General features: G+C 43.6%; 1 protein-coding gene across 2 annotated transcripts in view; it reads left to right on the forward strand.

Annotated features, from left to right (window-relative positions):
* The first annotated feature begins 4,209 nt into the window (after positions 1-4,209).
* The window catches only part of LOC148537844 (NEDD4-binding protein 2-like 2), a 51,951-nt gene continuing 35,191 nt past the window's right edge, over positions 4,210-20,969 (forward strand). Inside the window, exons 1-6 of one of the 2 annotated variants that reach the window (XM_088460237.1) lie at positions 4,210-4,391; positions 5,459-6,819; positions 8,273-8,397; positions 12,673-12,761; positions 13,334-13,410; positions 13,729-13,872. In XM_088460237.1, the coding sequence (XP_088316363.1) occupies positions 4,347-4,391; positions 5,459-6,819; positions 8,273-8,397; positions 12,673-12,761; positions 13,334-13,410; positions 13,729-13,872 (1,841 nt within the window). In that variant the 5' untranslated portion in view covers positions 4,210-4,346. Of the gene's footprint in view, positions 4,392-5,458; positions 6,820-8,272; positions 8,398-12,672; positions 12,762-13,333; positions 13,411-13,728; positions 14,479-20,969 lie in introns of those variants that run through there. The other variant, XM_088460238.1, reaches the window with a different exon arrangement.

Raw genomic sequence — 20,969 nt, forward strand, 5'->3', positions numbered from 1 at the left:
GCTGTTCCCACAGTGCCAATACATTCATGCCTCTCATTGCACTCTACGTGCTGTTCCCACAGTGCCAACACATCCATGCCTCTCATTGCACTCTACCTTGCCTCTCATTGCACACTACCTGCTGTTCCCACAGTGCCAACACATCCATGCCTCTCATTGCACTCTACGTGCTGTTCCCACAGTGCCAACACATCCATGCCTCTCATTGCACTCTACCTGCTGTTCCCACAGTGCCAATACATGCATGCCTCTCATTGCACTCTATCTGCTGTTCCCACAGTGCCAACACATCCATGCCTCTCATTGCACTCTACCTGCTGTTCCCACAGTGCCAATACATGCATGCCTCTCATTGTACTCTACCTGCTGTTCCCACAGTCCCAACACATCCATGCCTCTCATTGCACTCTACGTGCTGTTCCCACAGTGCCAATACATTCATGCCTCTCATTGCACTCTACGTGCTGTTCCCACAGTGCCAACACATCCATGCCTCTCATTGCACTCTACCTTGCCTCTCATTGCACACTACCTGCTGTTCCCACAGTGCCAACACATCCATGCCTCTCATTGCACTCTACGTGCTGTTCCCACAGTGCCAACACATCCATGCCTCTCATTGCACTCTACCTGCTGTTCCCACAGTGCCAATACATGCATGCCTCTCATTGCACTCTATCTGCTGTTCCCACAGTGCCAACACATCCATGCCTCTCATTGCACTCTACCTGCTGTTCCCACAGTGCCAATACATGCATGCCTCTCATTGTACTCTACCTGCTGTTCCCACAGTGCCAACACATCCATGCCTCTCATTGCACTCTACGTGCTGTTCCCACAGTGCCAACACATCCATGCCTCTCATTGCACTCTACGTACTGTTCCCACAGTGCCAACACATCCATGCCTCTCATTGCACTCCAAGTGCTGTTCCCACAGTGCCAACACATCCATGCCTCTCATTGAACTCTACGTGCTGTTCCCACAGTGCCAACACATCCATGCCTCTCATTGCACTCTACGTGCTGTTCCCACAGTGCCAACACATCCATGCCTATCATTGCACTCTACGTGCTGTTCCCACAGTGCCAACACATCCATGCCTCTCATTGCACTCTACCTGCTGTTTCCACAGTGCCAACACATCCATGCTTATCATTGCACTCTACCTGCTGTTCCCACAGTGCCAACACATCCATGCCTCTCATTGCACTCTACCTGCTGTTCCCACAGTGCCAACACATCTATGCCTCTCATTGCACTCTACGTGCTGTTCCCACAGTGCCATCACATCCATGCCTCTTATTGCACTCTACGTGCTGTTCCCACAGTGCCAACACATCAATGCCTCTTATTGCATGCTATGCGTTGTTACCACAAAGCCTTCATGTACATGTATCTCGTTACGTGGTATGTGCTGTCCATACAGGGCCAACACCTCTGTATACCCCATTGCAAGCTACGCGCTGTTCAAATATTGCCATAACTTCCTTGTACCTTATTGCTTGCGCCGCGCTGTACATACATAGAGGGCCAACACATCTGTGGACCTTGTGGAAAGCTACACACTGCTCATTCAGTACCAACACCTCCGTGTACCTTATGGCTTGCTATGCACTATACAAACAGTGCCAACGCATCTGTGTACCTTGTGGCACGCTACTTAAATCCCACACTTTGTATTCTCAGCTGTATCTTCGGCATTTGTGACTACTCTGTTAAACACCTCGGGGTATTCCATTGCTACCACCTCTTGGGGGTAAATTTACTAAAATGAGAGTATTTAGTAGTGATGTTGCCCATAGCAACCAATTAGTGTAGACCTATGCAAGTTGGAGGCACTCCTATAAAGTGCTGCTTTGTGCTTTTTATTAGGTGGCTGCAGCCACCTGTCACCAGCTACCTTATACCTGATTTATTTTTCCCCTATCCCCTCTACTCAGCGCAGAGTTCACTGGTATATTGTTGTTTGGATCCTATAGCAACCTGCGTCCCATATTGAATTATTTTAGGTCTGCAGAGTTACAAGTGCACTTTGTGTAATTTGTGGTATGGTGCCGCCGGTGACTGTGTAAGGTGTAATTCCGTGTCCAGAGTGACAGATAGGCACAGCCTCTGACTGGCTCAACCTCTGCACGCTGCTGTGAGAGTGCACGTTACATTTAACTCTCGGTGGGGCTCTCGGCAGCTCGGTCAACCGGGGATTATGCAGGCCAGGTCCAACCCTGCCTGAATGCACGTTCCTTCACTGGTGCCCCTTCTGTGTCAGCGCCCGGTGCACGCTTCCCATCTTTGTTACGTTATGGATGCACGCAGAGGCTGAGCGCCTATCTGTCACTCTGGACTTTGAGCCTCCTTGACTGCGTGCCATACAGTCGCTGTGGCGGCACCACACCACAAATTACTTTTCAACTGCGCAGATCATAGGTGAGAGTGTGAGAGAGCCGGGGAGCAGATGGCTAGGACCACCAGCAGATGTGGCCAGAAATCCGGACAGCAGTGTCGGATGAGGGGCAGGTGTACACCCCGGCTGTGAGGCCAGAGGCGCAGAGATGGAGGGTGCTCTTTACTTGGGTCCAAGCTTGTTGAATGGGCTCGGCGGGGGGGACCCAGGTCAGCTAGTATATGTTTTTAAAATGTTTGGAAGGCATGGTCACACCCCGTATATCCCCTTCAGTTAATGTACCTGGATGTGATGTCAAGTGAGGGCGGAAGTGATCTTCCATGCCCTTAAAGCGCTGTTATAGTAGAAACTTGTACCCTCGCTGTGCTCACCAGGCTTCGGGCATGGTGGCTCACTCTGCTTCGCTCGCCACAGGTTACTATTTCCAATCGATGACCACGTGGATCTCCATTTGTCTCTCTGCTATCTCTTCCTGGATGTCCCAGCGCTTTCTTAAATTTAATATGTCTAAGACTGAACTGATCATCTTCCCACCCTCCCTCATAACCTCACTTCCCCCAATTTCTTTATTAATTGATGGCACTGCCATCTCCAATAGCCCCAAAGTACGCTGTCTTATCCTGGACTCCTCTCTCTCCTTCAAACCACACATCCAGAACCTCTTGCAGTGCTGCCATTTCCATCTCAAAAATATTTCCAAGATCAGACCCTTTCTCACCCAGGATGCTACTAAAACCCTTATCCACTCACTGGTCATCTCCAGATTGGATTACTGTAACCACCTCCTATCTGACTCCCACCTCTCTCCACTCCAGTCTGTCCTCAATGCTGCTGCTCGGCTCATATTCCTCTCCAAACATTCTACATCTGCCTCCCCTCTCCTACAAGCCCTCACTGGCTCCCCTTCCCCTTCAGGTCCCAATTCAAGGTTCTTACATTCACTCACAAAGCCCTCAGCCATTCCTCTCCTATTTACATCTCTGACCTCATCTCTCTTCACTCTCGTGTCCGTCCTCTTCACTCAACAAATGCATGCCGCCTCTCAAGATTTTGCCCGTACTGCTCCCTACCTCTGGAACTCTCTCCCTCTCCCCATCAGACTCACCACCTCTACAAATCTTCAAACGGGCTCTCAAGACCACTACTTCATCAAAGCCTTCCAGCTCCCATCCTAACCCGCTGCTACATGTTCCTTCCTCCCCGTCTACCCCATCTGTGTCACATCTGTTTGTCTGCCCCTCCCCTCTCACAAGCAGGGCCCTCTACCTGTACCCTCATGTGCTTCTCCTTTCTTATACTTTCATCTTCTCCTTACTCCCAACTGGGGCACCTGGTTCCCTACGCCCTGCTGCTTATTTCAGTGTTATGATCGATAATGCAGCAATGTATAAAAACCATGTCCCTGTCCTGCATTGTATTGTACTGTAAGTCACTGGCTTCTTGTTCACTTGTTTACTTACTTTGTAACCGAAACTGTAATTGGACACTTGTGGCCCCATATAAATAAAAGATAATAATAGTAAATGATGACGTCAGGGTACATTTACTGAAGGGAATCTATCTCTAACCATTTTGCCAGAACAAAGGTGACACAACCCTACTCGAGTCACAGGTGGCAGGCAGCACACAGCGAGGAGCTATGCATATACAATAATGGCAAACGCCGTGCAGTGCAGCATGCTGGGTAATGTACATGTAACTTTAGCAAGTCAGGATCCACTGCGGCCTGCAGTCTGGCTGGCAGTCACCGCTCGGACTACATCTCCCGGCATGCCCGGCAAATACATGATCTGACGCCCAGACGACATCTCCCGGCATGCCCGGCGGTTACATTTGACGCCCGGACTACATCTCCCGGCATGCCCGGCAGTTACATGTGACGTCACGAGGCCAGTTGGCTGTTGGGTAATGCGGTTTGGGCCCTGTGTTGGTTTCTCTATGGATGTTGCGGCCGGTCAGGGGCTTCTCTCTGGACAGCGCACCGGAGGTAATGTACTAATGTAGGCATGTGCCTGTCCTCATGTCACCCAGGCCTCTCTGTGTGCTTTCACCATATCCAGTAACGCACCTGTGTGGCTGCTGTAGTCAGGACCTGACCTCATGGGGCCACAGGCTCCCTCCCCTCTCCCTTTGTAAATAATAACAAAAACAAAACACATTTAAGGGGGAATGCAATTTTAATTGCGGACACCGACATTGTCTGTTTCCCCATTCACCACATAGAGGAGCGCTGTTAAGTTACCACAATTCTTGGGGATGTGCAAATCCGAACTACACCCTGCTGAGAATTGAATAAGACACCCATAAAATCAGGTTTTAGTAATTTGGGTACCTCCTTGGGACTGTTGGGCCCTAGGTGGGCACCTGGATAGCCTAATTTATATTGTGCCTTTATACTGCTACTGAGATTATTCATCTGAAGTGTAAAGCTGGGTACATACTATAGGATCCAATGTACACTATATCATACACATTGTATACTGTTTACTGCCGAACCGGTGTTCATTGTCCCATCTGCTGTTGTGTAGGTCAGATGAATGACGCGGTGTAGTTACATGCGGCATGTAACGATACATCATGCTGTTGTACGCTGGACTGTGCAGTGTGTACAGCGTGCGTGATATATCATTACAATGCGTCACTGCGTCACACTATTGTATGGTGTGTACCAAGCTTAAGTGTTCCCAATTGTCTTTACACTAAATTTTGATATACTTGTGTATCGGATCATGTATATGCCGGGTCACCCCCGTCAGCCTTCCTCTTTCCTGCACCTGTATACTTGCCGGGATGCAGTTATTGTGACTGGCGGCCGCAGAATGCTGGCTAGGGATTTATGATAGGCGTCGAAATACCGATGCCTATCGACCCTAATTTCCAGGTATAATGCAAAGTTAAACAATGTTTTCCCTAGAAATATGCTTGTTGCTCCACTTAAACCATCCAAACAGAACAATACATCTTTGGCTGTATATCGCTATCCTTATTCTTACTGCTCAGATGGGTTTTATTTCCAATTTTATTATGGTTGTGTATTTTTATTTTTCAATCTAGATGCCTCATGTTGAAAAGAACTTCTCACATTATGTGTATGATTCGTCCATTGAACCTCGTGTGAAAAAGTCCAGACCTGAATATTCCACTTCAAGGGCAAGGAGAGATACTGACCTGCACGAAGACCGTGAGACGCAGCCACAGGAATGGAGTTTGTCGATGGTTTCTGAGGACAGATTCTATCACTCCAACTACAGTAAAAGTCAAGGACCCAGAGTCACTAGAGATTCAAGAAATGATTCTGCTGTGGAATACAGTGCGAAATCATTTAGAAATCAGTCCCATCAAGCACCTTGTGATGGGAAAGACTACAATAATATCAACCAGCGTCCATTTGAATTTGCGGTTTCAGACAAATGCAAAAATAGCAGTGATGCATCATTTTCAGAAACCAGCTCTGCTTTTATAGGACCACTCTTTCAAACCCGTCCTCCAGTAAGCTCTGAGCATGACGCCAAGAATATTCCAAAGTCTGCGTCTCCTGCCTTTAAGATCACCACTGTGGAGTTGGGGAAAACTGTGACTAAATCCAAAGGTGAGGATGGAATAGATTATGAGCTGCGTCAGTTTTACAAAGAACTAAATGAACTTGATTCCGAGACTGACGACCAAGTTAATAACGTCAATCACACGGTTGTGGATAATTGGCAACCTTTCACACCCTCCAATAGCAAAGCACCAGTCACCCTCCCAACCGGTTCTAATCAAAGACCAGCACCAACCTTGCAGGCCTTTAGTCATGTCCCCTACAAATCCCCTACCTTGGTGCCTCTCAATTGTCACCCTAAAGGAGCATCAACTTCACCAGTTAAATGTCCTGCTCTACCTCCTTTTAGTCAGGTTTCTTTTGATAGGCAAACTCCATTTAATACAAGGGATAATTATTTTGTAAACCATTCAATGCCACCGCCAGGATTTGAAGGCCTCCCACCACCCTCATTTATTGTACCTTATGGTCCACCTCCTCCACGATACAACTATCCATTGACTTTTCCAAGGCAAAATAATCTACAGCCCCCTCTACATAATCCAACCGATAAATACCATGCTGTAAATAATAACCGCCCTCCTTGGCACAGTTCGAATCTACCTCCCGAGAGTAGGGCCACCTCTCAGGGGATGAGTTACATAAAACCGTCTCCACCAAGCATAGGTGAAAGGACCCAACAAGACCATCAGCGTGAAGACATTTGTGAACGGAAATATAGACATTTTGGGGAACTGCCATTACACCATGATAGTAATGCATCTCATGAACAATATCCTCACAAATTCAGAGAGCCTTCATCATGTAGGAATTCTCAAAGAAAGCTTGTGCTTCTGAGAGGCCTCCCTGGCTCGGGGAAGAGCACACTGGCACGGTTAGTATGAGGATATTGCTAGTTGGACATTGGCATTTGGCAACACTTCTGAAGTCTGGTTCATAGGGTTAAAAAACAGTTGCTCTTGTGCATATAAACTGATCATATGTTTGCTTTTATCATTTTTCAAAGATAACTTAATCTGGTTGTTACGGGCATCACTGTCTTTCTTTTGTATTATTATTTTGGGGAATTTATAAAAACTTATCAGAGGTCATTTTCAATGGTTAATACATTTGTTGCTTTACCATGAGCCGAATTGCTTACTTGAAAAGGCTTCTGAATACCGCACTTGCCTTATGCCGGGGTCCCAGTGATTTCTACTATACTTCAGGTAACAGGAAGCACATTATCAAGTTTTTGACACATTGGACAAACTTCCAGAAAGTGCTACAGAAGTAAAAAAAAAAAAAATTTTACCAATATCTGCACTAATAATTCTAGTGGTCTACAAAACACATTTGTTGTGGTTGATTCTCACTTACGCAGTCTGTTAAAATAATTAACCAAATCTTTATGAATGAAGCCACGTCAGGGAACTATCTATGCCTTATGTCCCAAGTAGGGCAGTCAAATAACTTTTATTTCTGAGTAGTAAGTTTGAGTCTATGAACCCGTTGTATGTGCACAGAATAGAATGCAGCTCACTTAGGGTATGGTGGCAATTATGTGCAGTAAACACAGGGATTGTTGGTACTTGTTCTCTCCTGTAACTGAGACTCAATAGTAGAATCTTCTGTGATCTGCTTTAAAGGAAAACATGGTTGAGTTTCCTTATAGCGATTTAATCACTATTTAATACATTTCTTTCTGATTCACGTCACTGGTCCTTTTCATTGTGCGTAGATGTAACGATTCTTTCTGTAGTAATTATATTATGCTGTAAGTTTTCTATCACGTCCTGTGTATTGATACCCAGCCTAAAGCTGGGTACACTATATGATACATTGTTTAGACACAGATCAGAACGATATATCGTACATATTGTATAGTGTGTACGGACTATCCATCGTTGACTAGGGTCGTTCATCGCGTTGTCCTATCTGCTGTTCTGCAAAATGCAGCATGTTACGACACATTGAGCCGGCGCACACTGGATTGTGCAGTGTGTACAGCGCCTGCGATGTATCATTATATTGCATTGCACCGTTGCTGGGTCACCGATTGGTATTGTGTGTACCAAGCTTAAGTACCGGATCAGCTGTCTTATGCCCACATACTGAGGCTGCAGGTGGGGAAAGTGTGATAAATTAACCGTACAATATAGTGGCCAAAGAAAAAACAACATTTTGACGAATTAAAGACATGATTTGTATTTTGTTGTAGTATAATTTGTATTAGCCCCTGTCTGCTATTTACTCTTGGATTTTAACAATGTTAATTTAGGGACAAAATTTATTGTATTTTGTTAAAAATAAGTTGTGATTGTTTATTTCTTTCTCTAATTCCACAGCACTCTGCTTGGTCAGTCTCCTGGTGGGATTGTCTTCAGCACTGATGATTACTTTTGCCAGGAAACTGGATATACATATGATGTTAAACTGCTCGGGGGTGCACATAACTGGAATCAAGACAGAGGTATGTTAAGTGTGTTGCTATTATACAGGCAACCAGCAGACATACAGTAATTGGGCAAATACAGACAAACCGCATAACTGGAATTAGTTGACAGTAAATAGATAAAAAAAAATCTGTGTACTGTATAGTAGTGTATTTATCAGTTATATTTTCACTTTTAGGTTGGTAATTATACTGAAATTCATGTACACCCTAACCCTAATTTCTCCCCACACCCTTATATTGCTGTACATTCTTTTTATGGGGAAACCCTGGTTACCTGTAACCTAAACTCCATTACACACCTCATCTTGTCCCTTTTATTATCCTTACTCTGCCCCGATTTCACTCCGTCACCCTGATTTTCACCTTTTTTTTTTTTTTTCTGCATTAGTATTAATTCTCCCTCATGAACCTGGCATTAACTCCCGCCATGATTAACTAGTAACCACTCCCCTCATTCGCTCACTTTTCCTCCAATGGGAACTGATTGTGCATCACTCAATTGCAGAGCCCGAACCCGCTCGATCAGATCGCAAGTTTAAATCTGGTGCTTTAGAATCCGGTGCTTTTGATTGCCAGCAAGAAATAACATTTTGGGGCCTCCATTAGATGTCATTAGAGAAGAGAACTCGTTTATTTAAAAGAACAAAGCAGCTTTTATTTTAAATGGCTAGGAAGCAACTTTCCCTGGCAGAATGTGTTCCAGACAGTATACGGAGAAATTTTATCGGAGAACCAACTAAGGGCATTAGAGGCCTGTAATGGGTTAGAATAGCCCAGTTACAAAAGCACAGGGGGGATTTTTCAGACTTGCACATGACTCCAGTTTGCGGATGGATCCTGTGATTTTTAGCACTCTCTGTGTCCGAGCATACACAGCTATGAGAGAGTGCAAGCAATTCCGAGCCATGTGCACCTCGGTCACAGCTGAACGGGTGTAACTGGCAGCAATGAAGTGTTCACACAGTGTTCATAGTGTTCTGAGGGCGTGTAGGCGGAATTGCGGGCTATGAAGAGTTTAGTGTACCCAGTGATCCGTCTGATTTCGGACGGTTCTCTTGCACCAGATATAAGGCTGGTGAAGATGTGCACGGTAGTAATGACGGCTTACTTTCACCAGAAAATGGACGAGGGCCCATTTTCCACCCAGGTAATTGCTGGGTCTTGTCATACAGGAAAAGGGGAAGAAGATTGATTGCACAGGAAAACAGTTCATTCTAACGATCTAATTATAGATTTATTGGATACACGAATCTAGGTATATTTCAAAAACTGGAGGTGCATCCCAGGAGTAAATATTATCAAGGTTTAGAAGAGGAGAGAAAAAAAAAAAGAAGAGACTCCTATCGGGGCACACTCCTGTGCTGTATTGATGGCTACAAAATTAGTATAGGAGAAATAGGACAAACTGATTACATCTAAGTGAGATCATGATCATATGTGAAATTTACATTAATGTCTCAATTAGCAGACAGACCACCATATATTTACCCATTTAATATATCGGAAAATAGATGTATTGATGTTGATATTAAAACTAAAGTTTATTAAATTCTTAAAATGAAACAGACACTCGAAATCAACTTATTATACAAAGACAGCATAGACAAATAAGAACATTAATAGTGTATGATACACTATATCTATTAACAGTGATCCACTATATCCAGGTTTATTTGACAGTACTGGAAGTATAGTTATAAATATTTGCTAATGATATACACAATTGAAATCGACAATTCATCGAAATGCCACCCTAAATAGTACACATGCGATACTTCACTAATCACAGAAACCATGCATATGGTGCTGAACACCACGGATACCACCAGGAACTGGCACCAGAAATTAGAAAGCAGCTTTCTAATTTCTGGTGCCAGTTCCTGGGACTCTCATTCCCTGTCCTCTAATATCTAAGACAGGCAACAGCAGATCCTGGGCATATAAGCACACCACTCTATACCTGTATCTATATCAGGAAAATATTTAGTACCATATGTACTCTCCCAGATCGGAATAGAGGGACGCCTCTAATAACCTCCATATTATATATATAGGTGGTATCCGTGGTGTTCAGCATTTTAATATTGTGGTATCATTATACCTTTTGCATGTTGTATGTATTTGTTTATTATTTCGCCTTTAGTTTTGTATTTGTATGTCAATTGTGATACATGTTTTTTATATTTATATGTTATTTGTATATCTAAATATACAGGTGGATCCACTCAACCTTAGAATATCCTACCCTAGATAACAGTACATTACACCTTTATTAACTAATATCACATTAGAAGGCTGTGGTGGGCTCATCTTATGTATTATTTTTTCACTGGTTCCGGTGGATTATTGAGGGACTACTTTCACTAGACATACCATATGTATGTTTCCTGTGATCATTGGAATATTGCATCTTAATATGTGTACTAGGTAGGGTGGTACTTTGATGAATTATCTATTTCAATTGTGCATATATTTATAACTATACCCCCAGCACCATATGCATGGTTTCTGTGATTAGTGAAGTATCGCATGTGTACTATTTAGGGTGGCATTTCGATGAATTGTCGATTTCAATTGTGTATATCATTAGCAAATATTTATAACTATACTTCCAGTACTGTCAAATAAACCTGGATATAGTGGATCACTGTTAATAGATATAGTGTATCATACACTATTAATGTTCTTATTTGTCTATGCTGTCTTTGTATAATAAGTTGATTTCGAGTGTCTGTTTCATTTTAAGAATTTAATAAACTTTAGTTTTAATATCAACATCAATACATCTATTTTCAGATATATTAAATTTGTAAATATATGGTGGTCTGTCTGCTAATTGAGACATTAATGTAAATTTCATATATGATCATGATCTCACTTAGATGTAATCAGTTTGTCCTATTTCTCCTATACTAATTTTGTAGCCATCAATACAGCACAGGAGTGTGCCCCGATAGGAGTCTTTTTTTTTTTTTTTTTTTCTCTCCTCTTCTAAACCTTAATTGCTGGGTCTTCCCAGGTAGCGACTCAGTGGAAAAGGGTCCCTGAAAAATAACCTGGGTCAAGTGACTTGGGAATCCAACCCAGGTAGCTACCATGGTTGGACCTGGGAAGGACCTGAGTTATGGTGCCGTGTAAATGATGCGGCCCAGGTTATCTGTCTCGGGTCATGCCTCAAATGAACTGATTGGTGGCTGTGGAGCAGTCACCTCACACTTTTTATGTCCTCACAAGTTTCGCAGGGTAGACCAGAGTTCAGTGTGAACGGGACTGACCCAGGAATAACCCGGACCAAAGGTACAGTGTAAATGGGGTCTGACCTGGGTTGGAACCATGTCTGAAAACCCAGGTCAGACCCGGGTTTTTGGTGGAAAATGGGTATTACAAGCACCTCTGAGTTCACCCCATTGGGTCAATTTCCGTATATATTGGGAACCAGATAAAATTTCTGCAGTAAAGGTATTTTCTTTGGCTTTATACACAACTGTTACCTTTATATAGGTGTATAATCATGGTTAATTGTAATAGCATGTATATTTGAATACTTTTATGAATGAAGTGTAGCAATTAGTGAAAGACACCTTCATAATTTTTTTTTTTTTATATACATTTTGGTCTTACTCTTTAAACGCTAATGTACTGTGTGTGTGTGTGATATATATATATATATATATATATATTTTTTTTTTTTACTCAAATACTGTCAGTTTGAGCAGTCTTTAAGGTGACTATAGATAGATAGATTTGGGGAAGTTTACACAAATGATATACTGCCATGGGCACAAGGTCTTGTATGACATGGTTCTATGTGTATCACTTCTATTCCTTTTTGTAGCTGTTTTGTTGTTTTTTTTCCCATGTTTTTTGATCTGTTATGAATTTCCCTTGGAAGTATTGCCGTGAAATAGTCCTGTGTCTCCCATGTACTCTTGCTGTGTGTAGAGGAAATTGTGTATTCTTTAGTTCTGTGGATATGTCCGTGTCCCACCCATTACTTTTGCTGGCAGCTCAATATGTCTTTGGAATTATGTGCCCATCAGGGTAAGGGAACAGATTAATCAGATGTGAGAGTCATAAAGAAAATGATCTCTCCCTCTAACTAGAAAAAAAAAAAGGATGGGGGAAAAAAAAATGTTTAAAAATGAATGATTTACCTTTTGACGTGAACACAGCCAACAGCCTTATACAGTGTTTTTTTATACGAAAATGACAAATGTATTTTAGTTACATTTTACGATAATTTTTGTTTCCTAACATCTGAAGTAACATTTGCTTTTATGTGTATCACAGCCAAAAGAGCAATGGATGATGACAGGTCACCTATTATTATAGACAACACTAATAGCCAGGGCTGGGAAATGAAGCCCTATGTACAAATGGTAAGATTTCAGAAGATGTTAATAACTCTATACTGTATATAAATTGTTCCTATTACAAGTGTATTGGTCTGAGAATGGCTCATATTTTATATGACAGGCGTGTGTTATGCTATGCCAGTGGGAAACTGGCCGGTATCAGCAGCAGATTCTAACGTTGCTATTATGTTTTATGTATGACTATACTGCCACACTGACAGTGCAGGTATCACACCCCTGTCCTTACATCACATACAGTCAAGTAATCGCTTGCACAATCATATGGACCGGTCATTGTGTCACACAAGATCAGTGCTGCTTTGACCATCCCTATGATCCAGTTTGTTACAAGTTGCTCCGTCTCTGTACTAAGGCACTCTGAGTCTAGTTAAATGCACCTTACAAAACAGTGAACCACTGTACTTCGAAGGGAGGATAAAATAGGTCAATAACATAGGCCTGTTTCTAACCCTGTCCTCTAACAAATCAGTATTTGAATGACTGTGTACAGTTGTATGGATGTCAGATCTGTTAAACAAATGTAGAGTTGCAGGTTTAGTGCATTCTCACTTTCTTATGGAGATGTCCTTTTCTAGTCCATAGACAGAGGTTATGATGTGGAAATCTTGGAACCGGATACATGGTGGAAACTGGACCCTTATGAATTGGAAAAGTAAGGCCCTGTGTATCTCCCATGTTTTCGTATAATTATACCAGCTAATTCGACTTATTAACTACATGTAGATACACAGTATGTGTAGCCTATGTATTTTGTTCTGTTTTTCTTCAGCATGTTATATGAGCATCCTTTGGGATTTCCTGGCAAAGTCCACTTAGTTTTACTTCTAGAATACAAATGTTGTTATATAGATGGGTGCGTGTCACCTAGCAGTAGGGAGTAGTTCCATCTCATAGAATATATAATGTTGAGGCTCTTTTTAATTCATAATATTGAAGTAAACAGTAAATATTCCTGGTTTGTCTTTTTCAGGAGAAACACACACAGAGTGCCCCGTGAGAAGATTTCCCAAATGCTGGAACGCTACGAGTATGATATGACTGTATCGGTTATCATGAACTCAGTGGAACCCCGTCATGTGCGCCCTAATCGTCCCCCTCCAGAGCCCAGGCCGAGGTGGGGAGCCACTGTAGACTGTTCACACCACAGCACATCATTCCATAGCAGATAACGATGCTGCTAATTGCACTAGCAATTAAATTACGTGGAACTCTCCATATTCAGTGTTCAAGTGTACAGCAGTGCAATAATTTTACACACACAAAAAAGTCCCCTTTCGTCTGCAAAACCTTTTTTTTATTCAAAAAAAAATATTAATCTTGGTGCAATACTGTTTTTTTTTGTTTTTTTTTTTTTTGCACCAGATAAAAAAATATATATATATATATATATATATATATATATATATATATTTCAGAAGGCTCTCAGGGTAAGTTTCCCCTTTCATCGTCTGTTTTAGTACTAGAAATTTCTTTTTTATCAATAAGTAGTTTTTATTTCTATTGTTTTGTTTCAGGAAACAGTTTTAACCTTTCTGTAAAGGATTTATTTTATTTTTCTCCCCACAAATTGAGCCACTGAATTTAGTTCATATTAATTGTGGAACTTGGCCTCATAAAACCCTCTCCCGTTACTTGGTATTCTATTTGTTTTACTGACTTGTTAATGGGGGATAACATACATGTATTATACTATTTGAAGGAAGAAAAATTCTTAAGTTTTAAAATAAATGTACATTTTAATTTTAATTTTTTAAATTCTCTTTATTTTTGTATGAGCTTGAGATAGCAATATACAGGGGTAAATGACAAGTAAAACATTGGCAGAAATTCAGTATATATTTGTTATGGTATAAAATGAAACCATGAACAGAAAAATAAATGTAATCCTAATGCATCAAGATTAACCAAAAGGATGTGAGGTGCAGATGATTGGTTAGGACTAGCGTTTGTACAGGTACTACATATAGTATATCAGTCAGGGCCTGTGCAAGGTGTCATGGTGCCCTAGGCAAATTTTTAGCTTACCACCCCTCCTCCCTCTAATACCCTCACAAGTGGCTTTTGAAAAAGCACGGATGTCTGATGCAGAATGCTGTCCAGACTCCACTGCTGCTGCAAGATTTCTAGATTGTAGTCTGGAGGGGGAGGGACTAAATGTTAGAACAAAGTGGCAGGAAGCAGTAAAAAGAGACTTACTAAATCCTTGGGTCACACACTGGAAGCCTGGTCTGGTGCTACCAGATGCAGTTCAATGAAAATTAAAGTTTAATTTCCTATTTATTTATTTTTATTTTTTCTTTGAAACAAAGGAGAAAATGCTTAATTTTACTAATAATACCTCACTTAACAGGGGATCCGTCCCCATAAGTGTGTGTGTGTGTAAAATTACACACATTTCCCAGCCATCTGTATAAAGTACAGACCAGCTCTCACATTCAGCATGAAGTGTTTTATTGAAGGAAAAACAGGCACCTGCTGTGATATACTGATTAATTTTTTTTTCCTTCAATAAAACATCTCTTAATGCTGAATATGAGTGCTGGTCTGTACTTTAGCCAGATGGATGGGGTAAATATACTTATACAGATGTAACCGTCTGGACCCTGCACCACTCCTTATACTTGGAATATTTGAGGGCTGTCTCACCCCACATATATATTCACATAAAGTATACACAATCGCCCCACATCGTACACCCGGCACCTATGTTCTGCCATATGTACTTCTCTGGAGTCCCACATTGCAGTGCTGCACCAATCACCAGGAAAATGGTGCCGTGGCCATTTTGCAAGCAATTTTCCATCACGCCATTTTCCCAGAAACCCACTCATGCGCAGTGGACTCTGGCACAGCACCAGGGTCTACAAGTGCTCATTAATGTGCTGCTGGCTAGAGAGGAGGGGGCCCCCCAGATTGCACATGGCCCCCTTACCTTGATACGGCCCTGAGCGTATAGTGTGCAAGTATATGTGTGTACGTGTGTGTATGTATGTATGTATGTGTGTGTGTGTGTATATATATATATATATATATATATATATATATATATATAATTATATACACAGAGCACATTGGACTTGATAAGAGTGTGTGTGTATATGTATATGCGTGTGTGTGTATATACATATATATATATTACACACACTCTTATCAAGTCCCTTGTGCTCTGTATGTTAGAGATGGGCAGAGGAGCTGGAATGGACGGAGCCTCTGAGGGAAGGAGAAGGGACAAAAAGCCGACTGGTATTGCTGTGGCAAGCTGTGCTGCACCCGACATGTCAGACTTTGATATGTCTGCAGTCTCGGCCAGACAACAGCTCATAAGCATGGGGATGACGGCTTATGCACACCGTGGCCGCCCCCAGTGTTAAGTAAAATTTTTATTTTTTTTATTGTGCTGGCAGAGTCAGTGCCGCCACCTGCGGTCGTGCTGCCGTAGACAGCAGCCTAATGCTAGCGCCAGCCCGGTTATCCGTAGTTGAGACCTGACAATGATGTCTTGGTAGAAATACCAAGGTTCCCAAATGTGAAGGTATTTTGTAATGGTATCCTTAAGGGGACATGTGAGGTATCCCATCAAGTTATAGATCAGTGGTTAGTGGTCTTTTAGCTCCATTAATAATAAATATCAGATTAGGTGCCCAGCAGTTTCTTCAGAATCAAAATAACGGATTCAATTGGGTGTTTGTTTATATTCTCAATGAGTGTATTTATTTTGGACCAGAATATAGACGTTACTGGGGAGCACCACCATGTATAAATAAAGAAGCCTATAGCCCTGTTTCAGAGGTTGGCGCTAATGCCACTGTGACGTTTTGCGGAGTCGCAGGAGTGATGGTATGCAGATACTGATGTCAGCCTGCCCCTAGTGTTCTAGCGTGCACTGGAATGTGCCAACCCTGAGACGCCCACATTTGGGTGGTGCAACTCCACTGGCAGCTCCAAATACTCCACCATCTGCACACCGGCTCGTTCACCATTGACACTTGTACCAGCCTATGCCAGACACACTGAGCATGGCCTCTGCTCTGGGTCTGATAATGCAGCTGCTTTCACTGACGCCTCCTACACTTCCATAACACGCCCCTGAGACTGACTTTTTTGCGTTTACTTTAGACCGTCTCGGGGACGTGTTATGGGAGTGGTGAGCCGTACACTTGGTGGTGCATTCACCGTAGGGGTTTTCCGATCTTTCCGTGCATGCGCAGTAACGAATCGCTCAACTACGCGAACATTGGTACAGCGTCCAGCTCTGAATCAGGCCATATATGTTCACACTAGTATTGACTTGTAGGTCAGACGGAATTGCATTTGCATTGTGTCTCCGGAAATAAATGCGCTGCCCCAATCCATGCGCCTGTATAAATAGCCATCGCTATTATCACAAGCCAGTACTTGCACCAGGTGTAGGTATAACACATCTGTCTGAATTCGGATGGATCCTTGCGTATGCTTAATTCTGCGTACCTCACTGTTGTGCCTACACACTCTCGGTACACTCAGCCTATCTACGGACGTCCTGTTGCCCCCCGGTTATGCCTACTCAGCATAAAATTAATATGTGGCTGAGATGCGTATGACTCTGAATCTCCTGTCCATACGCTTACCTGTCTACGGAACATGCGCACAAGGTGTGCCTGCAAAACGGTCTTGCCTGCAACTCTCCAGCATGTGTCAGGAGCTGAGGCCAGGATGCAGCAGTAGAGATGGCTAGTGAAGGAGTGTCTAGTCTCAATGACTTGAATCATTTAGACGCCCACGTCTCTAGCCTCCTTCTCACACAGTCAGAGGGAGCCAGGAGGCAGAGGTTACAGAGTGTCAGTGTAGTGTGTCATTACTATAGTGTGCGCCAGCTCAAGGACTCGGGAGAGTCATCATTGATGTGATCCTGCCAGTGCGCCCATGCCGCGGGTGCCTTCACTGACTCTGAAGTCAGCAGTGCATGGCTGCAGGGGGCGGAGCTGTCAGCAACTCATTTAGGGGTCTATTTACTAAGCAGTGTTAGGAGACAGAGTGAAAAGTGATAAGGTACCAGCCAATCAGCTCCCAACTGTCATTTTTCAAACAGCCTGTGAGATGGCAGTTAAGTGCTGATTGGCTGGCACCTTATCTCCTTTCACTCTATCTCCTAGCACTGCTTAGTAAATAGACCCCTTAGAGTTGTGCCGCTAGCGCTGGGTCCCAGGGTGAGTGTGCTGACTTGGCAGAGTCAGTACGGATGAATCGGCAGTAGTGTGGGGGGCAGAGACTCACTTGGAGTCGCTGCCGCCCCTGCTTGCCAATGCTCAGTAGTCTGCACAGTCTAAAAGAATCGTGTCCCGAAACACTGGCTCAACTCTGTAGAATGAATCGCTCTGCCCATGACTATGCAGCGGATATTCTCTTGGGGACTAGGTGCCAGCTTCTGTATATATTTTATAGGAAAGGTTCATGTGACTGTCAAACATCTTCATTGTAAGTAACGGAGGGGATGGTAAACACGTGAGCTCCCTTTCATGTATGTTGATTAAGTGCATACATGTTCATATTGCATTGGAGTTTGTCTGACAGCATAAAGTGTATAATTTGTAGAGATCTGTTGATATATCAAGTTCTAGTTGTAACTACTCAACAAAGCATAGTTTAATCTTGTTAAAGTGGCGATAATTAAACCAGTTCCTTATTCTCTTGTAGTTCCTTATTGGAACAAAGGGGCCCATTTATAAGGATCATATTTTGCAATGAGATCAGGGCATGCAGTACCGCCCATGATCGCATTGCAAAATGCGTTCATACCGGCCGAATGTATGACCCGGCACATGCAGGGAGACGGGCTCCGAAAAGAACCCGTCCCTGCGATGTGGCCGGAGTGCATTCCGGGCTGCTGCGCATGCGCAGTCCCGCGGACTGCACATGAGCGGCGCCCATTGCTGGCGGAGGGATCTGGAAGATCCCTCCGCCGGCTGAAATGCAGGTAAGTGCCCATAGGACACAGCGGCTAACGCTATCTTCAGGTAGCGTTAGCTGCTGGGGTCAATATCGGGAATGTTTTGCATTCCCGATATTGATACATTTGGCAGCATCGCATCCCCCATAGAAACCAAGGGGGGAGGCGGCTGCCGGCGGCAATGGAGGGATCGCAGCAGGTATCGGAGATACCTGCTGCGGTCCCTCCTTCATACATCCGGGGGATACTAAGTATTTGAGGTAAACCCCCGAAAACAGGTGTTTTGGGGGAATTTACCTCAAATGCACTTTGATAAATGGGCCCCAAAGGGTCAAGTAACCATGTTTTTGGGCAAGTGTACCAAGCTAGCCTGGCTTACCCTCTGGTATTTCTGGAATAGAGGAAACACCAAATCCTGTGATTGTACTGTATGTCTTACCATAATCTTTTGTTTAGCTCTGGCATTATTTCCTCCTCGGATAAAGTTGTTCCATGTATACTGTAGCGAGAGTTGTATTTCGAAAGTTAACCGACAAGGTCTGAAATAGAGAAAAGTTCAAGTTTTATTTATCTTTCTGGACTAAGGGGCCCATTTATTAATGATCACATTTTGCAATGCGATCAGGGCATCCACTACCTCCCATGATCGCATTGCAAAATGCGATCTTACCGGCTGAATGTACTATCCGGCAGATGCAGGGAGACGGGCTGCGATGTGGCCGGAGTGTGTGCGGGACAGCTGCGCATGTGCAGTCCCGCGGACTGCACATGAGCAGCGCCCATTGTCATCTCGCAGATCCCTCCGCCGGCTGAAATGCGGTAAGTCCCCATAGACTACTGCGGCTAACGCTATCTTCAGCTGCTGGGGCCAATATCTGGAATGCTTCGCATTCCCGATATTGATACATTTGGCAGCATCGCATCCCCCATAGAAACCTATGGGGGAGGCGGCTGCAGGCGGCAATGGAGGGATCGAAGCAGGTAACGGAAATAGCTGCTGCGGTCCCTCCTTCATACATCCGGGGGATACTTAATATTTGAGGTAAACCCCTGAAAACAGGTGTTTTCGGGGAATTTACCTCAAATTAACTTTGATAAATGGGCCCCTAAGAGAGCTAATTAAGACCGTTTGTATGCCTATTTAATGGAGTAAATAAATGCTGTCATTTGCTTTGTCTAGTTTACAGTCCAGGTTTTAAGGATATCCATGCTTGAGTCCAGATGGATAAATCATATTGACTGAAGTACTAATTAAGTCACCTGTGCTTAGGCATCAATATCCTGATCCTGGGCTGTCATCGCGATGTTTGAGAAACTGGTATAGGTGGTTCTAAGCCTTGGTTAGGTAGCTCCCTAGTTACTTTAAATTGGTGCGTCTCCATTAAAAGTCTAAATTAAGTTCCAGTAACTTGTCTGTGTGTTATGAAGGTTTTGTGGTAGAGCCTCTGAATTCTGATGGTTCATGTAGTAACTGGATTGGGCACCATAGACAGACGGTGATTGGATAGGTAGCATAGCTAATGATATTGCCTCATTCTCTTTCAGTGATCCCTATTTTATGGCGACATCTGAGGTGGCATTATGCTGAAAGTAGCCTGCTGGAGTATGACACAATTGCAATAAATTTGGATTTCTAGAGGTTGTTTCAGGAAGGTTGCATGCATTAATGGCTGGGAGATAGGGGAAATCGCAGACTTGTACAAAAGCAGGTCTCTGATTCACTATGCCCCCATGTAGGATAGATAGGCGATGCTGGGGTGTAATGTTTCACGCCTTGTTTGTCTTCGCAGGTGAAATGTAACAACTTTTCTTCTTCAGGGTCCATAGGTCTCCACAGGGGAGACAATGGGGTGTAGGCGGGACCTGGAGGACCGGACACCAACAGCAAAGCTTTTAAATCCCAGGATGCTCTGGTCTTTTCCCCTATACCCCACCCACAGCCTGAGGGCAACTCCGTTTCGCTGGTGTCTGGTAGAAGCTGGGTCACCATTTTAACAGTACGGCTGGTTTAAGCAGCCCAAGCCTATTTTTTTAAATTTAATTTTATATCTATTTATTTTACTAACTGAGCTGCAGCAATAGACAGTCCTTTTGGACGTCTGCACTGCTGCTCCTTCACCCCTACGTGGCACCGTGACACCAGCCCCCGGCTAGGTTCTCCCGGCGGGACTCTGAGAGGGACTAGCTAGCAGGCTCCCCCGACCCCAGACTGCAGCCCGGGAATCCAGGGAACAGGTAAGGCGGGGACCCGCGTCTTTGCGCAGTCTTGCCTCCGGTCTCATGAG

Source organism: Taudactylus pleione, unplaced genomic scaffold (genome assembly GCF_031769625.1).
Source record: "Taudactylus pleione unplaced genomic scaffold, aTauple2 ptg000043l, whole genome shotgun sequence".
Classification (NCBI taxonomy): domain Eukaryota; kingdom Metazoa; phylum Chordata; class Amphibia; order Anura; family Myobatrachidae; genus Taudactylus; species Taudactylus pleione.